Source organism: Narcine bancroftii, chromosome 12 (genome assembly GCF_036971445.1).
Source record: "Narcine bancroftii isolate sNarBan1 chromosome 12, sNarBan1.hap1, whole genome shotgun sequence".
NCBI classification, from domain to species: Eukaryota; Metazoa; Chordata; class Chondrichthyes; order Torpediniformes; family Narcinidae; genus Narcine; species Narcine bancroftii.
The window spans coordinates 100,076,203-100,098,519 of NC_091480.1; the positions used below are offsets into that span (position 1 = coordinate 100,076,203).

The 22,317-nt window shown below is 53.9% G+C and overlaps 2 protein-coding genes across 2 annotated transcripts in view; both read left to right on the top strand.

Annotated features, from left to right (window-relative positions):
• The window catches only part of LOC138746796 (voltage-gated inwardly rectifying potassium channel KCNH6), a 43,716-nt gene extending 39,553 nt beyond the window's left edge, over nt 1-4,163 (top strand). The window contains exons 4-5 of the mRNA XM_069905256.1: nt 2,326-2,480; nt 4,080-4,163. Coding sequence (XP_069761357.1) covers nt 2,326-2,414 — 89 coding nt within the window. The 3' untranslated portion in view covers nt 2,415-2,480; nt 4,080-4,163. The remainder of the gene's footprint in view (nt 1-2,325; nt 2,481-4,079) is intronic.
• Nucleotides 4,164-4,249: 86 nt separating this feature from the next.
• The window catches only part of kcnh6a (potassium voltage-gated channel, subfamily H (eag-related), member 6a), a 62,958-nt gene continuing 44,890 nt past the window's right edge, over nt 4,250-22,317 (top strand). Inside the window, exons 1-2 of the mRNA XM_069905236.1 lie at nt 4,250-4,495; nt 6,398-6,612. Of these exons, the coding sequence (XP_069761337.1) occupies nt 4,336-4,495; nt 6,398-6,612 (375 nt within the window). The 5' untranslated portion in view covers nt 4,250-4,335. The remainder of the gene's footprint in view (nt 4,496-6,397; nt 6,613-22,317) is intronic.

The following is a 22,317-nucleotide window of genomic DNA, read 5'->3' on the forward strand; positions in this document are numbered from 1 at the left end:
TGGGTGGTGAGGCCTTTGATGATAGAGGTAGCGCCTCTTGTAGATGTCCTCGATGGAGTGAAGACTGGACCCCATGATGGTACTGGCCAAGTTCACAACCCTCTGTAGTGAAACACAGTCTCCAGATGTGTCGATTGTGGCGAGAAACACAAAATGCTAGAGCGTTCATCAGAGGTAATGATATATTTATCCATGTTCCGAACTTGAGCCTTTCTCAAGGTATGAGCAGTGTGGTGAGCTGTTGGTCAGAAGCAAACACACAAAACCAAAAGACTATACAACAGGCTTTATTCAACATAAACTTCCACAGAGCCCACTGTGAGGAGAGCTGCTGTAAACTCTGAGAATGTCTTTGAAGGCCAGCTCTGGCTTGTATCCCAGAGGGTGATTGACACCCAACAGGGTGGGGCTTGGTCTATTCCGTTCAGCTGATTGACAGCCAGCCAAGTGTTGTCCCCATGCTCCCTGCAGTAGGCCAGTGGTGTAACACCACAAGCAGTAAACAGGAAGGCATCATTCCGTTGGGTTCAGGGCCTGACTACATTTTGCTTGTATCTTGATGAAGGGCTCAGCCCAAAACGTTGATTATCTTCACCATATATACCACCGCCAGTGGGCTGATAACGCCTCAAACCGTGCATCTTGGCGCCTCACAGTTTGGCGGGCAGCAGCCTCCTTTGAAGAAGACCGCAGAGCCCACCTCACTGACAAAAGGCAAAGGAGGAAAAACCCAACACCCAACCCCAACCAACCAATTTTCCCTTGCAACCGCTGCAATCGTGTCTGCCTGTCCCGCATCGGACTGGTCAGCCACAAACGAGCCTGCAGCTGACGTGGACTTTTTTACCCCCTCCATAAATCTTCGTCCGCGAAGCCAAGCCAAAGAAAAGAATAATACAATGCCCTTCATCAAGGCACGAGCAAAATGTAGGCAGGCGCGGTTTAACCTGCTGAGCTCCCCAACGTTGTGTTTTTATTTTCCATGGGGTGATGCCCGGTGGGTGAGGGCGACTATAGGGACTGGGTTGGCTGGATGTGGAAGCGGTCTGTCATATGAATGGGTTAGTGCTGCTGTCTCTCTGCAGTGACCTGCATCCCCTCTTATTCCATCCTGATCGACGGCTGTTTACTTAACACTATGATCAACTGTCTATTAATTAGATGGATTGAAGTGACATTTCAAAAAATAAATAGTTCATAACTAGTTCCTGTTAATTCCCAGAGATGAGAGGCTCTGAAGAGCATTTGATGGATCCGGGCCTGTACTTGCTAGGAGTCTAGAAGGATTGGGGGGGGAAGGGAATAATGTCTCATTGAAACCTACTGAATATTGAAAGGGCTGGACAGGGAGATGTTTCCAGTGGTGGAAGAGTCTAGGACCAGGGCACAGCCTCCGATTAAAGGGGTGTCCCTTTAGAACAGAGATGAGGAAACATTTCTTCAGCCAGAGAGAGGGCGGTGAATCTGTAGAATTGGTTGTGACAGATGGCAGTGGAGGCCAAGTCACTGGGTAGGGTTAATGTGGAGTTTTGCGGGTGCTGAAGGTTGCAGGGAGGAGGCAGTAGAAGGGGGTTGAGAGGAGAAGTAGATTGGCCACGATTTGAATAGTGGAGCAAATTTGATGGGTTGAAAGGCTTGATTCTGTTCTTGTGTCTGATGTACAACAAGGTGCCTGGCTAAAGTAAAGGCTCAGATTTTATTCCCAAGGTGGAGGATTCTGGAACTAGAGTTGGTTGGTTGAAGGGGAGAGGTTGAAAAGGTGCCTGAAGGGCCACCTTTTCACCTGAGGGAGATCCATATCCGGGCGGGTTGAGAAGGATATGGGACTTGCCCAGACTGTGAACTGGGTCAGCAGATAGTTGGGCTGAAGGTCCTGTCCTGAATTGAGCAGAGGAGAGCAGCCTCATGGTGTCATGGGGGCTGTAGTGATGAGTGTGGAGTCTGACTTTGTCGTCAGGCCTGAGTGTGAGGAGTAATCAGGGACATCAGGGAATGTGGGGGTTGTGGACGCAGGTCTGACCAGATCGATTAGGACACAGCGGGAAGAATCATTTAAGAGAAGGTTGTATGAGTGCATGGTTGGGAGGGGATTGGAGGGTGATGGAGAGGGAGCGGGTAAGTGGGACTAGAGGAAATCACTTAAATCGGTGTGGACAGAGGGGCCGTGATGGCCTTTTACTGTACTGTTATATGGTCCATCCTGTCCAGATATGAGACAGGGAGACAGACGTAAATAGGAAGAACGTGGCCCCCGGACTTACCCAGATCGGGAAGGAACCGGATCAGAGACAAACCCTCAGCCCTTACTGTGCTTCTGTTTTGCAGGCTCGTGCCTACCTTGCCTGGTGGACGTTGTCCCGGTCAAGAATGAGGAAGGGGCAGTTGCCATGTTCATCATGAACTTGAGGAACTGAGGGGCACCTCGCACAAGACGACCAGAGGGAGAAACCACCGGCTGCCCCCAGACCGCGGCACTTCTGGTACGGACCACAGGGGGGTGGTGCATGGCAATTCTGGTACAGTCCACAGGGGGGCAGGGTCGGCCCAGGAACAGGCGGAGGAGCAGCTGCTTCAGGGACCCAGTGTCTTCAGTGTCAGTGAAAGGGGAGGGCGGTCCCCCTCTCCCTCCCCCTCCCCCTCCCCGTCCCCCCTCCCCGTCCCCCCTCCCCGTCCCCCCCTCCCCCTCCCCCTCTCCCCCTCCCCGTCCCCCCCTCCCCGTCCCCCCCTCCCCGTCCCCCCCTCCCCGTCCCCCCCTCCCCGTCCCCCTCTCCCCGTCCCCCCCTCCCCGTCCCCCCCTCCCCGTCCCCCCCTCCCCGTCCCCCCCTCCCCGTCCCCCCTCCCCGTCCCCCCCTCCCGTCCCCCCCTCCCCGTCCCCCCCTCCCCGTCCCCCCCCCTCCCCGTCCCCCCCCTCCCCGTCCCCCCCTCCCCGTCCCCCCCTCCCCGTCCCCCCCTCCCCGTCCCCCCCCTCCCCGTCCCCCCCCTCCCCGTCCCCCCCTCCCCGTCCCCCCCTCCCCGTCCCCCCCTCCCCGTCCCCCCCTCCCCGTCCCCCCCTCCCCGTCCCCCCTCCCCGTCCCCCCCTCCCCGTCCCCCCTCCCCGTCCCCCCCTCCCCGTCCCCCCCTCCCCGTCCCCCCCTCCCCGTCCCCCCCTCCCCGTCCCCCCCTCCCCGTCCCCCCCTCCCCGTCCCCCCTCCCCGTCCCCCCCTCCCCGTCCCCCCCTCCCCGTCCCCCCCTCCCCGTCCCCCCTCCCCGTCCCCCCCTCCCCGTCCCCCCCTCCCCGTCCCCCCCTCCCCGTCCCCCCCTCCCCGTCCCCCCCTCCCCGTCCCCCCCTCCCCGTCCCCCCTCCCCGTCCCCCCCTCCCCGTCCCCCCCTCCCCGTCCCCCCCTCCCCGTCCCCCCCTCCCCGTCCCCCCCTCCCCGTCCCCCCCTCCCCGTCCCCCCCTCCCCGTCCCCCCCTCCCCGTCCCCCCCTCCCCGTCCCCCCCCTCCCCGTCCCCCCCCTCCCCGTCCCCCCCTCCCCGTCCCCCCCTCCCCGTCCCCCCCTCCCCGTCCCCCCCTCCCCGTCCCCCCCTCCCCGTCCCCCCCTCCCCGTCCCCCCTCCCCGTCCCCCCCTCCCGTCCCCCCCTCCCCGTCCCCCCCTCCCCGTCCCCCCCTCCCCGTCCCCCCCTCCCCGTCCCCCCCCTCCCCGTCCCCCCCTCCCCGTCCCCCCCTCCCGTCCCCCCCTCCCCGTCCCCCCCTCCCCGTCCCCCCCTCCCCGTCCCCCCCTCCCCGTCCCCCCCTCCCCGTCCCCCCCTCCCCGTCCCCCCCTCCCCGTCCCCCCTCCCCGTCCCCCCCTCCCCGTCCCCCCCTCCCCGTCCCCCCCTCCCCGTCCCCCCCTCCCCGTCCCCCCCTCCCCGTCCCCCCTCCCCGTCCCCCCCTCCCCGTCCCCCCCCCTCCCCGTCCCCCTCCCCATCCCCCCCCCTCCCCGTCCCTCCCCCTCCCTTTTTATTCCAACCCCTCCCTGGTTTTGCTTTGGATGCTGTATGACCAGCTGAGTTCCCCTTGTGTGCCAGCCTGGTGCTGAACCTCTCGTCTCTCTCCGCAGGCCGGGGGAAGGTGTTCAAACTGAAGCTCCCATCTCTGCGGACTGTGACCCTGAGCCAGCAGTCCCTGGCCAGGCAGGGCTTTGATGCAGAGGTGGATCGGCAGTCACCCTCCGACGGAGACTCGCTGGCCATGCAGGAGATGTGTGCCTCCCACGGTGACAACTGTGTCCACACTGTGGCAGCCGAGTGGGAATCGCTTGCGGACCTCCTCGACAAGTCACCGGTGCGTGGACCTGACACCAATCTGGAACTGGAATGCAGGCAGGATCGGAGCTGCGCTGCACCAACACCAATCTGATGCCAGTCCAGTCTGCCGACAGCTGCCACAGCATTCGACGTGCCTCTTCGGTCGACAACATCGACGTGATGCGAAACAAGTTTGAGAAGAAGTTCAAGGAGAAGAAAGCAGTGCCAGGTGAGAATGGACAACGTCGTTCCTCCTCCCACCCCCAGACTCAGCCCCAGTCCAAACTAAATTGAATGGCGGAGCAAGCTCGAAGGGCCGAATGACCTACTCCAGCTCCTATCTTCTATGTTTCTATGTTAAACGGAGGTACAAGTCTGGCTTCACATGTCGACCGACACGCGCACGTGTACTGAGGCTTGGAGCACGTCCTCAGTTGTGGGGATGGTCCGAACAGCTCATGGGGCCAGGGCAGGTAGGTAGTGAGGGCAGAATGGAGCAGCCGTGCCCTGCCTGTGATGTCCCAGGAGGGATAGGACAGTGTGGAAGGAACATAGAATGCTGGAAGGGTTCCAGCCCGAACGTCAAACGAGTCTTCTCCGACCAGTGCCCAGCTCTCCAGCAGAACGTTTATTGTTCCAGAGGGAGCTTCACTCTGTGTTTGACCCCGTGAGTGTGACGGAACAATGCAGAGGGAGCTTCTCTGTGTCTGACCCTGGAGTGTGTTATGGGACGGTGCAGAGGGAGCTTCACTCTGTGTCTGACCCCAGGAGTGTGTGATGTGATGGTGCGGAGGAAGCTTTACTCTGCATCTGACCCCAGGAGTGTGTGATGGGAATGGTGTGGAGGGAGCTTTAATTTTCTGAGGTGGCTGTGGGTGTTTGTTTTAAAATAACAATTAAAAGCAACAGAAATAAATTCAAAACTTCAACCAAACTGGAGCCAAAACTGTAGATGCTTGGGAATCCGGAACTAAGACCCTGTTTCCCAGTTATGACACATGGCCCCTTGGCCTGGAACTTTGACTCTTCCTTCCTCATGGACGCTGCTCGTCCTGATGTGTGCTCCAGCATCTTCAACCAGTTCAAGGTTCACAGCTGTCCATCCCCTGTATTGACCACCGGTCCCAGACGACTCCAGTGAGTTCGTGGACACTTCCTCCCCAGGAACACCCAGAAACGGGGCAGGCAGCAGGATGCTGAGCAAATTTCTGGACAGAGGCAGGAGGGTGGGGCTGGAGAGCAGCCAATATGGGGAGCAGTTCCCTTAAATGTTACGAGAGGGGGTTGCTGCCTTTGTGTCCCGGTGTGTATACATACTCCTGCAAATTGGGGAAGCCACTATGTGGAATTGCTCTGTGCGATGCTCCCCACAACTGCTCCCTGAGGTACAGGAGGAGGACACAGATAATATGGGTTTAGAGGGATGGGGCCAAGCGTATGCTTGAGTGTGGGTGGGACATTGTAATCAGCATGGGCAGTTAGGCTGAAGGGCCTGTTTCCACGCTGTATGACTTTGATTCCTGCGTTAAGACGTGTATGTCCAACCTGAAACATCAACCATTCAGTCTACGGTCCACCTGCTCCTTCCCACACCCTGTTAGTCAGGGTGCACCCATCCTTTCTTCATTCCTGACGAAAGGCCCATGCTGGGTACCTTGCACTTCCTACAGACGATGCGTGACCTGCTGACTTCATCCAGCTGATGTGTTAGGCAATAGAACGGCCCACAGGTGAGAGGCTGGAGTTGGTTCAGAGACCTCGAGGTGTCAGTGGTCCGCTCTGGGTTGGGAGGGCCTAGCTCCTGGAGATGGTGAGACAGGTCCTCCTGAATGCACTGGGCTGGGGTGGGACAGGTGGGTCACATTGGGCTGCAAGTTGCCAGACAGTGGATGTTGTTCAGGTGAAGATCTGTGCTGAGGAGGACACCTTTGGGCCAGAGATTACCACTGACTTCTTTCTACAGCTGATCATCGGGACAGTGACGGACCATCCCTCCAGTTCTGAGGGCCCCTGTGGTCTGTCTGGGTCCTGTCCTCTGTTCCCCCACAGCGCTGGGTACTTCAGCTGGTCACTGAACCATGATTCGACGTTGTCTGGAGTGGAGCCTTAATGATCTTTCTGCTTTCTGAAGGAGGATCAAAGAACTTTAAACCAAACCTACTGAACTCCACATCCGACTCTGACCTGATGAAGTATCGAGCCATCAGCAAAATCCCACAAATCACCCTCAACTTCGTGGACTTCAACCCTGACATCATCTTCACACCTTCAGCCACTGAGATTGAGATCATTGCACCCAGCAAAGTGAAGGAGAGAACTCAGAACGTCACGGAGAAAGTCACACAGGTACGAGTCCTCATCGGCCCCACCCCCCCCCGCCCAGAACCACCCTACCCTGCCAGGCAGCACCCCTCATTAGCCCTTTCCACACCACCATTTCCGTGTGGGTTTAGCGGGTCCGTTTCTGGTAATCGTGTGGAGTGTAATGTCCCAACCTGGCAGGGTGAGTTAAATTCATCTGGGATCTGACACTTGGTGGGTTAACCCAGCCAAGTTAACTCACGAAATGCCTTCTGGCTGTGTGAAAGCACAACCTGCTGTGGCATTGTCATCGCTGGAGGCAAGACCCCCCACCCCACTTAGATGTCAAGTTCCCAGTGTACCAAGTGAATCACAGTGCAGGGGGAAGGGATCCTGAGTGCAGCGGGTCCATAGTGACACAAAGGGCATCTGCTTGAGACAACACATGGAGTGTGAGAGACTTGGGGCCTGGACCCGATGGGTAATTCTGGCCGTGTAGTGCGGTAGAGACAGGTTGGGATCAGCTTCCTCTCTCCTCAAAGCATCACCCACCTCTGGCCGAGGAGCTCTCTGTCTGTAGGAAACCACAAAGCAGACCCTGATCAGGTCTCAGTAAAATACAGACCACTCACACAGAGTGCCTGGACTGATGTTTGCAGCTGGGAGCTGGAGGCAGTGTGCTTGGTATTGAAAGTTCAGTGCCGATACGTGCCATCGTGGAGGCTCTGCAGGTGGAAAGTGACCCCCTTGGTGCACACCAAGCCTCAGGACTGCAGCAGAGACCCAGTGTGTCCAGTTTCCTCAGACGATGTCTATTAGCTTCTTCTGGATCCTTATGGCAAAGACGTGGTGTGGAATCACAGTGATGCGTTGGTTGATAACGAGGGCCCTGTCTGAGCAGACCAGTATCCCAGTCGATCTCCAGCTCCTGCCTGTTCGCCGGTCAGGACTCCTCAGTGGGAGATTTCGAGCTAGAGGAGATGCGTGGTGCTCCACCATGAATGGTCTCATCTCTGGCAGGGAGACCACCTTTCACGGATCTACCAAAGGCCCGAATGTTTCCCCATTTGATTCAGGCAGCGAAGAAAACCTAGGAGTCTTGCATCTTCTGCAGGTCAACAGGGTCCGTAACCATGTCTCTGTGAAGAATAAGTTTTGTGAAGGAGGACAAGGCCCATCAGCGTGAAAGTGAGGCTGCAGGAAGCAGCAAAGGTCCTTGATGAGTATTCACCAGAGAAAAGGACCTTCGCGAAGCTGGAGATGGTTGACTTTAAGAAAGATGATGTGTTTACAGTATGAAAACTCAAGGCAGTGTCAGAGTAGGTTATTAGGTTGGCACATCTCTGTAGGCCTGAGGGCCTGCATTGGACTGTAGATTTCAGTGCTGCATTCCCTTTGGTGATCGCTGTTATTGCCCCAGGATAAACATGTTGGCTGTCCACCCCATCTAAGCCTCGTGTTCCTCTCATGAGTCTCCTCTCATCCTTCATCATTCTAAGAGAAAAGTCCCGGCTCTGGCAACCTTGCTTCATAAGACATGTTCTCCAGTCAAGGTGACAAGCACCCTGGTGAATCTCCTCTGCACCCTCTTCACTCTCTTCCTAGAATGAGGTGGCCAGAACTGAACACAATGTTCCCAAGTGTGTCCTCTTGGCTCTTGAACTCAATTGCCCGTCTAATGAAGGCCGACGCACTGTTCACCAGGGGGTCCTCTTCGCTGTCTGTATCTCCCCCTTCCCTCTCCTGGCAGTCACCCAGCTACCTGCCTCCTGAATTATAGGGGTGTACAACCAGCCTCTTCTCCCCAGGGCAGGAGTATCAAACACCAGAGGATATGTGTACAAAGTGAAGGGAGGGCAGTTTAGGGGAGTCAGGGGGGAGTCTTTTACATGGAGAGTTGTGGGGGCCTGGAAAGCCTTGCTGGAGATGGTGGTGGAGGCTGGAACATTAGATGGGCACGTGGATGGAAGTAAAATAAGAGGGTCACAGGATACTTTTTAAAGTAATAAATGGGTTGGCACAACATCAAGGGGCCAAAGGGCCTGAACTGTGCTGTAGTGTTGAAATGTGCCCAGCTCCCTACAGGATGGACGTGCAGCCTACCCGAGACCTGGGGGAAGACAGGGTAGAGGAGCTATAACCTGATGTGTGTAGAGGGGGTATGTGTGGCATTCCCTGATGCCGTGGTAACCACCAACCATCTTGTAGACTGGACACTACATTCCTGCTAAATCACCAACTCCGGTTGAACCTTGTGTTCCTGGCTCTGAGGGGATCAGGCACATCAAACCGAACAGGTTTCCATCTCGTTGTCCAGGCCCTGGCCCGGCTCCACACTGATCATGTGGTCCGGGCCCCGGCTAAACCCCACGCTGACAGCTGCTGCTTGACCTGCCCGAGCCCCCCCCAACCGCCCAGTCCATATTTAAATTTAGCACAGTAACAGGCCCTTCCACTCCACAAGCTCCAACTTCCAGTACGTTGTGAAGGGAGCCCCTGGCTAAACACCACACTGACATGAGGTGGATCTATAAACTGCGTGGGATTCGAGCCTGGGTCGTTGGTGTTGGAAGAACGCTGCACTGACCACTGCTCACCGTTGCACTAACATTGCCACCCTGATTATTTGCTCAAGATTTTGCAACATCTGCTGTTTTTGTTTCTCGGGCACCAAACATTGTTGCTCTAGGTTGCCACAAACACGTCATGCAACATCCTTGGGAAGTAAAGGATAACCAACATTTTGGCACTAACATCGACCTCCAATTTCAGTTAACCTTCCCTACTCCTCTGTCTCCATCTCTACCGCTCCCACACCCTCATCCCCCTTCCTGTCAGAGAGCCATTCTCTCCCATCACTTCTCTCCTCTCCTACCCCTTCCTCCTCCCCATCCCCACCTTTTATTCAGACACCTGCCTGGTTTTGTGACCTGATGTTGGTCACCCTTTGCTCCCTACGGACGCTGGACGACCTGCTGAGTTTCTCCAGCACGTTGGAGTACTGCTCGACCCCAGAGCCTGCAGCTTTACCTTTTTAATGGGTTGTGTCTTGTTCCCCATTGTGATAGAGGTGATAATCCTCACCAGACACCATCTGTCACTTAGCTGGAGAAGCAATGGCCTGTCAATTAGTTGGATTGTTTCAAGCGCTAAATCCCTGGATATTAGCGTGAGTGTGATTTCCTGGCAGTGCCGGAGGGCTGTTCTCAGCCTGTGCTCATGCCCCTCTCCCACAGCAGCCAATGCCACGCCAGCACAGGATTAGAAATGATGGCAAACCACAGTAGATTAATTTGGGTGGCTCAGGCTTGTAGGCTGGAAGGGCTGGAAGGGCCTGTTACCATGCACTGTTTCCCTGTGTGGCCCTGTCTCTCAGCTGTCCTCTGTCAGCCATTCCCCCTGCCCAGTCCGGCCAAGCCTTCTCTAAAAAAATCCAATTCGTCAGATTCTGAATTGTCAAGTCGCGCTTATTGTTCAAGTACTACTCGACAAAACAACGTTCTCTGGTCCTTGAGACACACAACCAGACGTAAGACACTCAGTACACGTGCAGGACAAGTATTTCATCTATTCAAATAAATAGTTTCAGGAGGGTGAGAGTCTTGGACAGTTAGTGTGAGCAGTTCCTTTAGAACTGTTGCTTTGTACATGAGGGAAGAAAGCCGTTCAGCCCAACACACTCATGCTGACCAAGGTGTCTGACGATGCTGTATTTAATGGGGGCAGCTGGTGGTTCCTCCCTTTGGTCGTCTTGTGCGAGGTGCCCCTCAGTTCCTCAAAGTTCATGATGAATATGGCAACTGCCCCTTCCTCATTCTTGACCGGGACAACGTCCACCAGGCAAGGTAGGCACGAGCCTGTAAAACAGAAGCACAGTGAGGGCTGAGGGTTTGTCTCTGTCCCGGTTCCTTCCCTATCTGGGTAAGGTCCGCGGGCCACGTCCTTCCTGTTTACGTCTGTCTCCCTGTCTCATATCTGGACAGGATGGACCATATAACAGTACAGTAAAAGGCCATCACAGCCCCTCTGTCCACACCGATTTAAGTGATTTCCTCTAGTCCCACCTACCCGCTCCCTGTCCATAACCCTCACACCCTTTTCCCATCCATGTACCTGTCCAAATATCTTTAAATGTTTTGTTTAACAAGGCAGCCCATGAGCCCGTGCTGCCCAGTTACACCCAATTCACCTACGAACGTGGGAGGAAATCAGAGCCCCGGGAGAATCCCACACAGGTCTCAGGGAGATCCTTACAGATAGCATGGGATTCTAACCCAGGTCGCTGGCACTGGAACTGCGTCACGCTAACCTCTACGCTAACCATGCTGTCTTCTCGATGTGTAATTCTCCTCTCATCCACAGCTTCCTCTAACAGCTCGTTCCTCATGCCCGCCGTTCCATGTGCCCATCAGTTACTTTGGTCAGTTCCACACAACCACCAGTTCCATACACCCATCACCCTCTGTGTGAAAGAGTTGCCCCATCTTTCCCCTCACACTTTAAACCTGTGCTGTGTAGTTGTAGTCAGCCTTGGAGACATGAGAAATGTTTGGGGGGCCCGGTTAATGCAATGATGTTCCAGCGCCACCGACTAGGGTTCGAATCCCACGCTGGCTGTGAGGAGTTTGTACATCCACCCTGTGTCTGGAGCTCCAGTTTCCTCCCACCCTTCATAACGTACCAGGAGTTGTGGTATAATTGGGCGGCACAGCCTCAAGGGCTAGAAGGGCCTGTTACCGTGTGCACGGCAGAGGGTACACAGCATGGGTTGTGTGGAGGGAGTATGCGGTACATAGTGTGCATCAGGGTGTGTACGGTATGGGTTGTGTGGAGAGGGAATGCGGTACGTTTTGTGCAGCAGGGTGTGTACAACGTGGGTTGTGCGGTACTGTGTATGTGATGTTACAACAGGTGTGTTACTGAGTGGAGCGGTGTAGTTAGCACATAAGTTGCCTCACACCACTCCTGGCACCCAGCTTTCACTGGGATTTATCATCGTGAACACACAGAAGATTTGCTGTTCTGCAGCTGTGTTATTGTGCAATACAGACATAAAAATGTCTGTCGTTTACATTTCCGAAAATACACTTTTTAAAAAGTATAGAGCAATAAGAGAAAAAAAGTCTTTGGTCCATTGATCGTTCATGAATCTGATGGCGGAGAGGAAGCCGTCCTTGTGTCACTGAGTGCTCGTCTTCAGGCTCCCTTTCCCCGATGGTAGCAGAGTGACGAGGGCAGGGCCTGGGTGGGGGTGGGTTGGGAGGTCTCTGAGGATAGAAACACCGCCTCTTGTAACCGTCCTCGATGGAGCTTCCTTCATTCCCAGAGACGTGGGGAGCTCAGTTATTTGGCCACTGTAAATTGATCCTTGTGTTTAGGTGAGTGCTCATATTGAGGGGAGGATGAAGGGAATGAGAGCAGAATAAACTGGGATGGCTGTGAGTGTGTGTTGGCTGGTATCGTCTCAGTGGGCCGAAGGGCCTGTTTCCACACTGTATGAGTCTGAACACTGCTTACAGACTCAACATGCCCACTCCACGAAATACACCCCTGTGATCAATTAACCTACCAACCCCCATGTGTCTGGAACGTGAAAGGAAGGCAGAGGAAACCGAAAAAGTCATGAGGAGAGCATGCAAACTCCTTACAGACAGCGGTGGGTTTGAACCTGGGTCACTGGTGCTGTAACAGCATTGTGTTGTAAGAGTTGCTCTCTGAAGCTCAGTACAAGCTGCGCACGGGCAGGATTGGCTACATAATGTGGTGCCTCACAGCTCTGTGGAGGGAGGGATTGTGTAGAGTTGAAGTGTTGACACTTTAGCAGCTGATCTAAGATTGTATGTCAGAATCTTCGCACTATCAATAGAGAGAAAAAACAATGAGTGAGCTGTCGTCATGGCACCAGCTCGCTGACTGCTGGGCACTGATGTGCAGGCTTGCTGTCAAAGCTGGGCACATCCCCGCCTGCTGCTGCGATCCCCACACTCGCCATGAGTCTGAAGCAGAAGTTGAAGCCTGTGAGTATGGAGCGGGTGGTTGGGGATGTTGTTGTGTGAGGGAGCTGGGCTGCCGCTGGTCCAGAGCTGGGGGAGTTGTGGCCAGGTCCGTCGGGTAGACAGCAGTTCCTGCATGCAGGGAAAATGTGCAGCGTGTTCGCGGTTGTGGGCTGCCAGACCCAGCTGTGCGGTCCTTCGTCACCTCGGCTTTCCTTGGCAATGGCTCACATCAGCCCACAGTTTTAAATTGACATGTTTTATATCTTAAATGTTAAAGATTTTATTTCAAGCTAATTCTGGCCATTAAAGCCTGTACCACTCGGTGACATCACAACTCCTCCCCCCCGGTACATTTTTGAAGGGTGGGAGTAAATCTGACCACCCGGGGTAACCCACCCAGATACGGGGAGAAAATATGAACACCTTAACGACAGCACCGGATTCAACCCCGGTCGCTGGCCCTGTGATAGGGTTGCACTAACTGCTATGGTAACCGTGCTGACCCCTCCCCCCCCCACCCCCACATTCCCAAGTGGCCTCGTCTCTCCCCAAGAGTCCAGGGTCCCACGTCAGAGCCTTTGGGGCTGGGTGTCCCCCTCGTACCCAGCACGATGTCCCTCGCCATCCATCATGCCTGACACTGTTTTCAACCACAGTACTGGAGGCTGAAATATCGCAGACAAGCCACCTGCCGAGAGAGCTGATCCATGTTGTACAGGGCTGCAGTAAATTCACACATACAGCCCTCGAGCCTGTGCCAGCCAACTACACCACAATCCCATTCATTTTGAAGGGTGGGAGGAAACCCTTACAGACACAGGGAGGAAGGTACAAACCCTTACAGCGCGGGATTTGACCCTGGCTGCTGGTATTGTGGCAACCACCTCCCTCTCCCTGTGTAGTTCTGATATAGCATCTATGGCCCTGAGAGCTGGGTGATGTACTGGGGCAATTGTTGGTGGCTCAATGTGTCAGGCTGTGAGGGAAGGGCACATCAGGGGTCCTCCAGAGGGAGGAAGGGGCAGGGGTGGAGAAGAGGAGGGGCGCATGGGGAATGGAAGGAAAGTGAGAGGAGGGGGAGGAGGAGGAGAGAGGCGGGGGAGTCTTTGCCTGCTGCCCTGATGTTATATCACATTGGGGTAATGTCACTGTCTGGTCTGGACATTGCCTCACGTTAAGAGATTATTTTAGTGGGGGGGGGAGGGTGGGTGGGTGATGGGCAAGGCACCATTGTTTGCCTGCATCTGCCTAGCATTTCTCTGCTTCCTATCTCCTGTGGATGGTGAAACACTGGACCACTTGAGGCAGATTCAGAGCTAACAGAAGCACAAAGACTGTAGATGCTGGAACCTTGGACTACCCGTGAGCTGCTGGTGGGTCCGTGTGTCAGGCAGCATCCGTGGGTAGAAATGGGCAGGCAGTGGTTTGGGTCTGGACCCTTTACTGAGACGGAAGGTAAATGGGGTGATGTTGCATATGTAAAGGGGTGAAAGGAGGTGGAGAGGGGCTAAAAGGTGAAAGGGTATTGTACCAAAGGTGTGAGAGGCAGCAAGACGTAAAGGGGGAGATCACTGGGAAAAGAAATTGCATTGAGTTCATTATCTGATTGTGCAAATACAACCCGACGAAACAGCATTCTCCGGTCCTCAGTGCAAAACACGCAGACACTCACCCAGACATAACACACACACACAGACAAACAGGACACATGCAGGACAAGGATTTCATCTGTTCAATAAATAATTAAAGATTGGTTTGTACATTTGAGAGTCAGATGGTTCATGTGAACATTTCCTCTGGTTGTTCAGCATTTTCACTGCCCGTGGGTGGGGTGGAAGGGGGGGGGATATTGAAGGAAATATTGTCCAGGAGTTGAGAGAATGGAAACAGTGGAATCAGATGGGGTGAGAGTTGCCTAACATGAGGAAAATCCAATGTTGATGCCACTAGATTTCAGGCTGTCCAGGAGAAAGAAATATGATGTTGTTATTGAAGTTCGTGTCTGTCCTCACCCTGACAGTGAGAATGAGGGCAGTTCTGTCCACGAGGGAAAGGTTGGGGAGTGAAAATAGTTGGTGTCTGCAAGCTCGTTCACACCCACACTTGGAGCATTTGTGTTCAGCTAAGTGGCCGCTCAATCTGTGTCTGGTCTCACCAATGTAGAGGAGGCCACAGTGGGTTCACCAGGTGCAGTAAATCAGGGTGGACCACAGGTTGCAGGGTCAGGGAGGACAACGGCACACGGGCTGCAGGGTCAGGGTGGACCACAGGCTGCAGGGTCAGGGAGGACAACGGCACACGGGCTGCAGGGTCAGGGTGGACAACAGCACACGGGCTGCAGGGTCAGGGTGGACAACAGCACACGGGCTGCAGGGTCAGGGTGGACAACAGGCACACGGGCTGCAGGGTCAGGGTGGACAGCAGGCACACAGGCTGCAGGGTCAGGGAGGACAGCAGGCACACAGGCTGCAGGGTCAGGGAGGACAGCAGGCACACAGGCTGCAGGGTCAGGATGATCCTGAGCCCTGCAATTCAGGCCAGGGGCTGGGATGATGCTGAGGGTGAGGTTGGTGCCTGCCACATTACTGTGGGAGGAACAAAACCTGGCCTGGGGGGGGGGGGGGGGGAAGAGGGGGGTTTGCGGACAACCACCAAACCTCCAAATTCCATCATGTCACCCAGAGAAACAGTTACAGGCAGTGAACGGAGGTTTGAGCAACCTCAGAGAATAAGGTGCAGCCAACAAAACGGCAAGACATTCAAAACTTGGTATCGCCAGTGACCTGGGTTTCAATCCCGTGCTATCTTTAAGGAGTTTGTACATTCTCCCTGGGGCTGTGTGGGTTTTCCTCCCTCCCTTCAGGATGTACTGGGGTTTTTTTAGGTTAAATTGGGTGTAATTGGACAGCATAGGTTTAAATGGCCAGAATCAGCTTCTACTGTAATGAAAATAAATTGAAAAAACATTACATTGAAAAACAATTTGCAAAGAAAATGTACCATTTGTCCCCTCCACAGGTGATCCTGGTGTGTGTGCTGAATCTGGTTTTGTTCAGAGCTCAGGAATAAGATCATTTGATCAATAATCCCTGAACTGACAGCTCCTGATACAGTATGAAGCCACCTGGTAAGGGAGTGTGTGTAAATGCCCCTTCAGCTCCAGAGGCTGACCAGCTGTGATTCTGTCAGCCACCTGGTAAGGGAGTGTGTGTAAATGCCCCTTCAGCTCCAGAGGCTGACCAGCTGTGATTCTGTCAGGCACCTGGTAAGGGAGCGTGTGTAAATGCCCCTTCAGCTCCAGAGGCTGACCAGCTGTGATTCTGTCAGCCACCTGGTAAGGGAGCGTGTGTAAATGCCCCTTCAGTTCCAGAGGCTGACCAGCTGTGACTCTGTCAGGCACCTGGTAAGGGAGCGTGTGTAAATGCCCCTTCAGTTCCAGAGGCTGACCAGCTGTGACTTTGTCAGGCACCTGGTAAGGGAATGAGTGTAAATGCCCCTTCAGCTCCAGAGGCTGACCAGCTGTGACTCTGTCAGCCACCTGGTAAGGGAGTGTGTGTAAATGCCCCTTCAGTTCCAGAGGCTGACCAGCTGTGACTCTGTCAGGCACCTGGTAAGGGAACATGTGTAAATGCCCCTTCAGTTCCAGAGGCTGACCAGCTGTGACTTTGTCAGGCACCTGGTAAGGGAATGAGTGTAAATGCCCCTTCAGCTCCAGAGGCTGACCAGCTGTGACTACATCATAATTCTAAGCACCGATCCAGGCTCTCTCCATCCACCTGCCCCACAATACTCCTTGTTTCAGTCCCTCAGCCTCGCTGTGAACATTCACCTGTCCCTTCCTGTCAGACTTGCTTGCCCCAGCAGCTGCCATCCCCTCAACTCCTCCACGTGCTGCCCAGGTTCCCGCCCCTATCACTTGAGTTTAAACCCTCCCCAGTGCCACTAGTGAACCTCCCCACGAGGATACAGATCCCCCTCCAGTTCAGGTATAATCCGACCCTTTTGTACAGATCCTACCTGCCATGGATAATAGGCAATAAACCAAATATCTCCCACCTGCACCAGATCCTGAGCCCTACATTAAACTGCACCATCTTCCTGTTTCTTGCCTCACAACACAGTTAGTGATCCTGATATTACAACCCTTGGTCGGATGCCCTGATTTTTAATGCTACCTTACTCCCTGAACACATTGTATGGGGCCATGTCCATGTCAATGCAGATCACAATCTCTGTGTGTTCCCCCTCCCCTCTCAGCATTGCCTGTACCCGATCAGAGACATCCTAGACCTTGGCATCAGGAAGGCAATGCACCATCCTGGTGTTTCCCTTGCAGCTATAGAAATGCTTATCTGTGTCCCTTGTCATGGAATCCCCTTCCCTGCAGACCCTCGGACCTAGTCATGGTGACAATGGCCTGGCTGATGCTACTGCATTAGATACACCTGGATTCCATCAGCCTCACCCCCCCCCCCCCACCTCCTGGGGAACCTGGACCACATCGTCCTGTGCCCATCCATCATTGGGTGTTCCTGGATCAATTAGTTTTCCTGGCCCTGCCCTGTACTGGGAACCACTAGACCAGCCATTCTCAAACAAGGTCCATATTCTCTCCCACCCCTCACCCCAGTGGGGGAGGGGGAAATGGCACATTTAAAGGGGGCCACAACTTAAATCATGAATAGATTTGGTTTGTTGGTAGGAGGGAAGCATGGAAGAAGCCAACAAAACTTGACAGCTTCACAGGGAGGGGGGGCCTATAAACTTTGAACAGAGAGAGAGCCGCAGGCAAAACAAGGTTGAGAATGGCTCCTCGAGAGGAAGTCTCAATCATTCCATTGGACCCTGGACCCTGGTTGCAAACAATGACTCCCTCCAACTGACCCCAGCACTCAACACCCATCCTGAGCCTCCAGTTGGTAGAAACATCAATACCCCATCACCCTGACACCCCAGCACCCATCCTGACCCTCCAGTCGATAGAAACAGACACTCTGACACCCTAGTCCCCAACACCCATCCTGTCCTTCAATTAGTGGAAGCCCTGCTATTAGAGCCAAGACGAGACATTAGGTGAGACGTGATTTAGTTGGCTGACTCCACAAAGTCTCTCCTTACCCACTGCCGCTCCATGCCATCTCATTACTTCTTTCTGATTCTGTTCCTGCTGCATCCCCTTCTCTCTGAACATGTCTCAATGTTGTTCGTCTGTCACCATGAAACTGTCGATGGGTCTGGCATATCAGCTGTTTCTATGTGCCACTGAGGACCCCCCCTCCCTCCCCAGCAACTTCTAGCATCGTTTCACTGGCTGAACTCAGAGACCAGAGGAGAGGGGCATTGATGTAACCTGAACTGGCTACTTTGATGAGTCCATGTCGAGGAGGTTTCACCCGCTCCTCACTGTATCTTCTATCCTGGGAAAGTTGGATGGGTTTGTGTCGAGGGAGCTTGATTGTCCAACCAATTTTGTCACTGCCCTGGGAGACCCGAGGAGTTCTCCCCAGATCTCACCCAAACTGTACTGGCTAGGATGGCAGAGTGGACACTGAGGGCCACTTGATGTCAAACCCATCAGCTGATGGGTGAAGCAGCCAAACATCACCTCATCCTGACCCAGAAACATCATCTGGTTCCACTCATCAAAAGGATGGATATCTTGGAGGTGGACACAATGTGAGGCAAGGTTTTACTCTAATTAGCTAATTGCATAATGTAATCACCATAATGCTGTCACCTGATGAAGGACTTGCTGTGAAGTGAGCAGAGGTGGGGGGAGTGCTGTATAGGAGCATTAGCCAATTACCTGAGTGTGTTGGAGCTGTTGGGCACTGACCCAGAGTATTAGTGTTTGAACACAGTGATGCCTCATTACGATTGGCTCTGGATCTCAGTCCATGACCAGATTACCAATTAGTTTAATTAATCTCTGGGAAGAAACAGGACTTTTAACAAATCACTTCATGGATGAGTGGGAATTCTGGGAGGTGGCATTCCTTCCTCCTTCAATCAAGGCAGACAGAACGGCTTCAGCCAATGACAGTCAGCAGACAAGGTGGCTACTTCCTCTAGCACAGAGCTGGTGGTCAGAGCTTCCACGGCTGGCCACAAAGTTGCCATTGATGTCCTTGTGTAAACGTTGCAACAAAACTCTCGAGAGGTGACCTAATAGAGCTGTAGCAGGTGATGAGGGTTTCAGATAGGGTGAATAGCCAACACTGGTGTCCTGGGACGACAATTGCAAATACCAGAGGATGTCTGTTTAAGGGGAGTGTAGGAAAGTTCAGGTGTTTTTACAGAGTGGTGGGGGCCTGCAGTGCATTGCCGGGGTTGGTGGTGGAGGCTGGTAAACGTAATAGGGACACTCAATACTTTTAGGCACATGGATGTAAGAAAAATAGATGGTTATGGATGTGGAGTAGGTTGACCTAGGTCAGTGCAACATTATGGGCCGAAGGGCCTCTACTGTGCTGGGATGTTCCATGTTCAAATGTCATTGCAAGGATTCTAGTTCAGATGCAACTCAACCATCTTGCACAGGTCCCACCTTCCCCAGAAATGTCCCAGTGATGGAGAAATCCCTCCTTCCCCATAGTTCCTTCAACCTAACATTCATCCTTCCCCCTCTCTGCTCTTTGATATGTGACACTAGAAATAATCCAGAGATTACATCACTAATCTTTAGTCAGCACTTTAATTGGATGCCTCGCTCCATAGATTTATGTTGCCTGACCTCATCCACCTTGTAACAGCATCATTGTGTCCCGACACTTCTGACTGTTCACCCTCCACGTCCACAATATCATGGAACCACTCTCAGACATTTCTGACCCTGGTAGCCAGGAGGCAAGAGACCGTTTGAGAATCACTCTACCCACATCATGTCGCCCTTGTCCCCTTTCTCACATATCACCCCGTGCCTGCCCGGCCTTCACACCGTTCTAGCCCCCCGCCCGGCCTTCTCCCCACTCTCGCACCCCGCCCGGCCTTCTCCCCGCTCTCGCCCCCCGCCCGGCCTTCTCCCCACTCTCGCCCCCCCGCCCGGCCTTCTCCCCGCTCTCGCCCCCCCGCCCGGCCTTCTCCCCGCTCTCGCCCCCCGCCCGGCCTTCTCTCCATGCAGCTGCAAACCATTCCCCACCAATACTGTCTTGCATAGGGTCCCACAGGGGACTCCCTTTCCAAGCATGGACCCACTGCTATGCCCAGGGCCTCCCACTGTTCTTGGGAGGATAATTGGGGGATGACCCGATTGTGTGCTACCCACATCACTAGGCCCATTGAGTCTGCCCTGCCATTCTAATCATGAGCTGATAAATCCTTCCACTCAGCCCCACTCCCCAGCCTTCTCCCCGTAACCCTTGTTGCCCTGACTGATCAAATCCCTGTCAATCTCTGCCTCAAATACACCAAATGACCTCACTTTCACAGCCACCTGTGGCAACAAGTTCCACAGACTCACAACCCTCTGGCGAAAGAATTTTATCTGCAACTCTGTTTTAAATTTACGCGCTTTTACCCTGAAGTTGAGCCCTCCTGTCCGATTCTCCCAGATCTTAGCCACATCTACTCTGTCCAGTATTTGAAATGCTTCTACGAGGCCCCCCTCACCCTTCTGTACTCTGAGTGCAGTCCAAGAGCTGACAAACGCTCCTCATATACTAACGCTTACATCCTGGGATCATTCTAGTGAATCTTCTCTGAATCCTCTCCAACGTCAGCACATCTTTTTGCAAATTAGGAGCCCCAAACTGCACAGTCTCCACGTGAGGTCTCACCAGCTCCCAACAGAGTCTCAACATCACATCCCTGCACTTGTACACAGCCCCTCTAGAAACAAACACCAACACTGCATTTGGCTTCTTCACCCCCAACTCAACCTGGAGTTAACCTCAGGGGGTCCTGCACGATGGCTACAGGTCCATTTGCACATTAGAATTTTGAATTTTCTCCCCATCTAAATAGTCCACGCGTCGATTTCTTCTACCAAAGTGCTTGATCATCCCCCTCCCAAAACTGTATTTAATCTACCACCTCTTTGCCCATTCTAATCTATCCAAGTCCCCCTGCAGCCTTTCCATATCCTCAGCCCCACCTCCCCACCATATGTTTAAGGTCTTTGTCCGTGATGGGGCTGAGGTTGTTGGGGAACTGGAGGGTATCCCATCAGCCCACTGTTGCTGGGTGTGAGTACAACACACAGACGTGCTGGAGAAATGCAGCGGGTAATGCAGCTTCCGTAGCGAGTAAAGGGTGACCAAGGTTTAGGGCCTGAGCTCTAATAGTCTGTGGTTGTCCTCTGGTCCCTTCCTCCCTCCTCCTCCCCTCACCTTCCACCTTTTTATCTGCACACTGCCTATTCTTACTTGTACCTGACAAAGGCCCAGGCCTGTCCTTCCTATGGAGGCTGCGGGACCTGCAGAATTTCTCCAGCACGTTTGCATGTTCACTCATATCATTTGTCTTGTCCTGAAAATAGAAGGAAGACCCCCCCACACTGGCCCCCGTCTCTGAGGATGGGGTTGTTTTGGGAGCTCTGGTGCCCACACTCCACCATGGTCCCTGCTTGGTGTTGTGGGCTTGGATCTGATCCACACACATTGTGGGATTGGTTAATCTGTCTGGAGGGCAGTGGTTCAGAACATGTGCAGTCCCATGTGTCACTGGCTGCTGGTCCACATGTTTCCTACAACATTTGGATCCCTTTTCTCTTTTGTTGCTTGAAGAATATTTATGTGAACAGTCTGCATTAAATTTCACACGATCACAAGCCAACCTCATTGGCCAGAGCATCCTGACCGAGCTTTGCCTCCAACCCACAATCCTGAGGGGTAGGCAGAGCATGGGTTTAATGTCTCATCTGCAGGACAGTGCCATCAATACTGATGCCCTCCTGCTGCACTGCTGGGTAGAATCCCCAGTGTGGTCACAGGGAGCGTGTGTCAGTGCTGAGCCAACACCGGATAAATTTCTCAGGTGACATCATATCATGGCCTAGAGGTGGTTCAGTATCCATGCTTTCCCCCCTCCCCCCAACATCGGTCAGTCCTGAGACCCCCTCGCCACCCCAGGCCCTACTTTGGTCATGGGACCTTCATTGGTCAGTCATGGAACTCCTCCCACATCCACCGTCCCAGTGATCTGTCATGAGCCTCCCCATCCCAGCCCCCACAGCGGTGAGTCCTGCAACCCCTACCCTCCCCCACGCATCCCTCCCACCTCAGTCAGTGCTCCAACCCCTCCACATCCTCCCCTTGGTAGAGACCGGGCAACTGCCTTGCTGACGTTGGGGTGGGGGTTTGTATGAGTCTGTGTGGAGTGATGGGCCAGCCAGAACTGGTGGGATGGAGACCCTCTCTCGTCATTATGGGCTCGGTGGGAATAGGAGCTATCCATACCTCACCTGCTTGGGAGACCAGACAGAGGAGAGTCTTAAAAATAGCTTTGAACAGTACATAGAAAAATCAGTTTCATTTGATGCCTCCTCTTGGGTGTTAGGAGAACACACGTTATCTCTATCACCAAATTCAGTTTTTCTCTCTCTACTTTGGTGCACACACATTCTCTGTTTAATAATGATCCGATCTCTGATTCACACAAAGGACAGAGGAAGTTGATCTGTTTCCACCGAAAAGGTAAACCTTTCAGAATGAAGATGCTGATTTTATTTTTCAGTCTAGGTTGTAAATAAACAGTGAATAGGGAATGGTGATCCAATATAGACATACAGCATGGAAACAGGCCATTCAGCCCAATG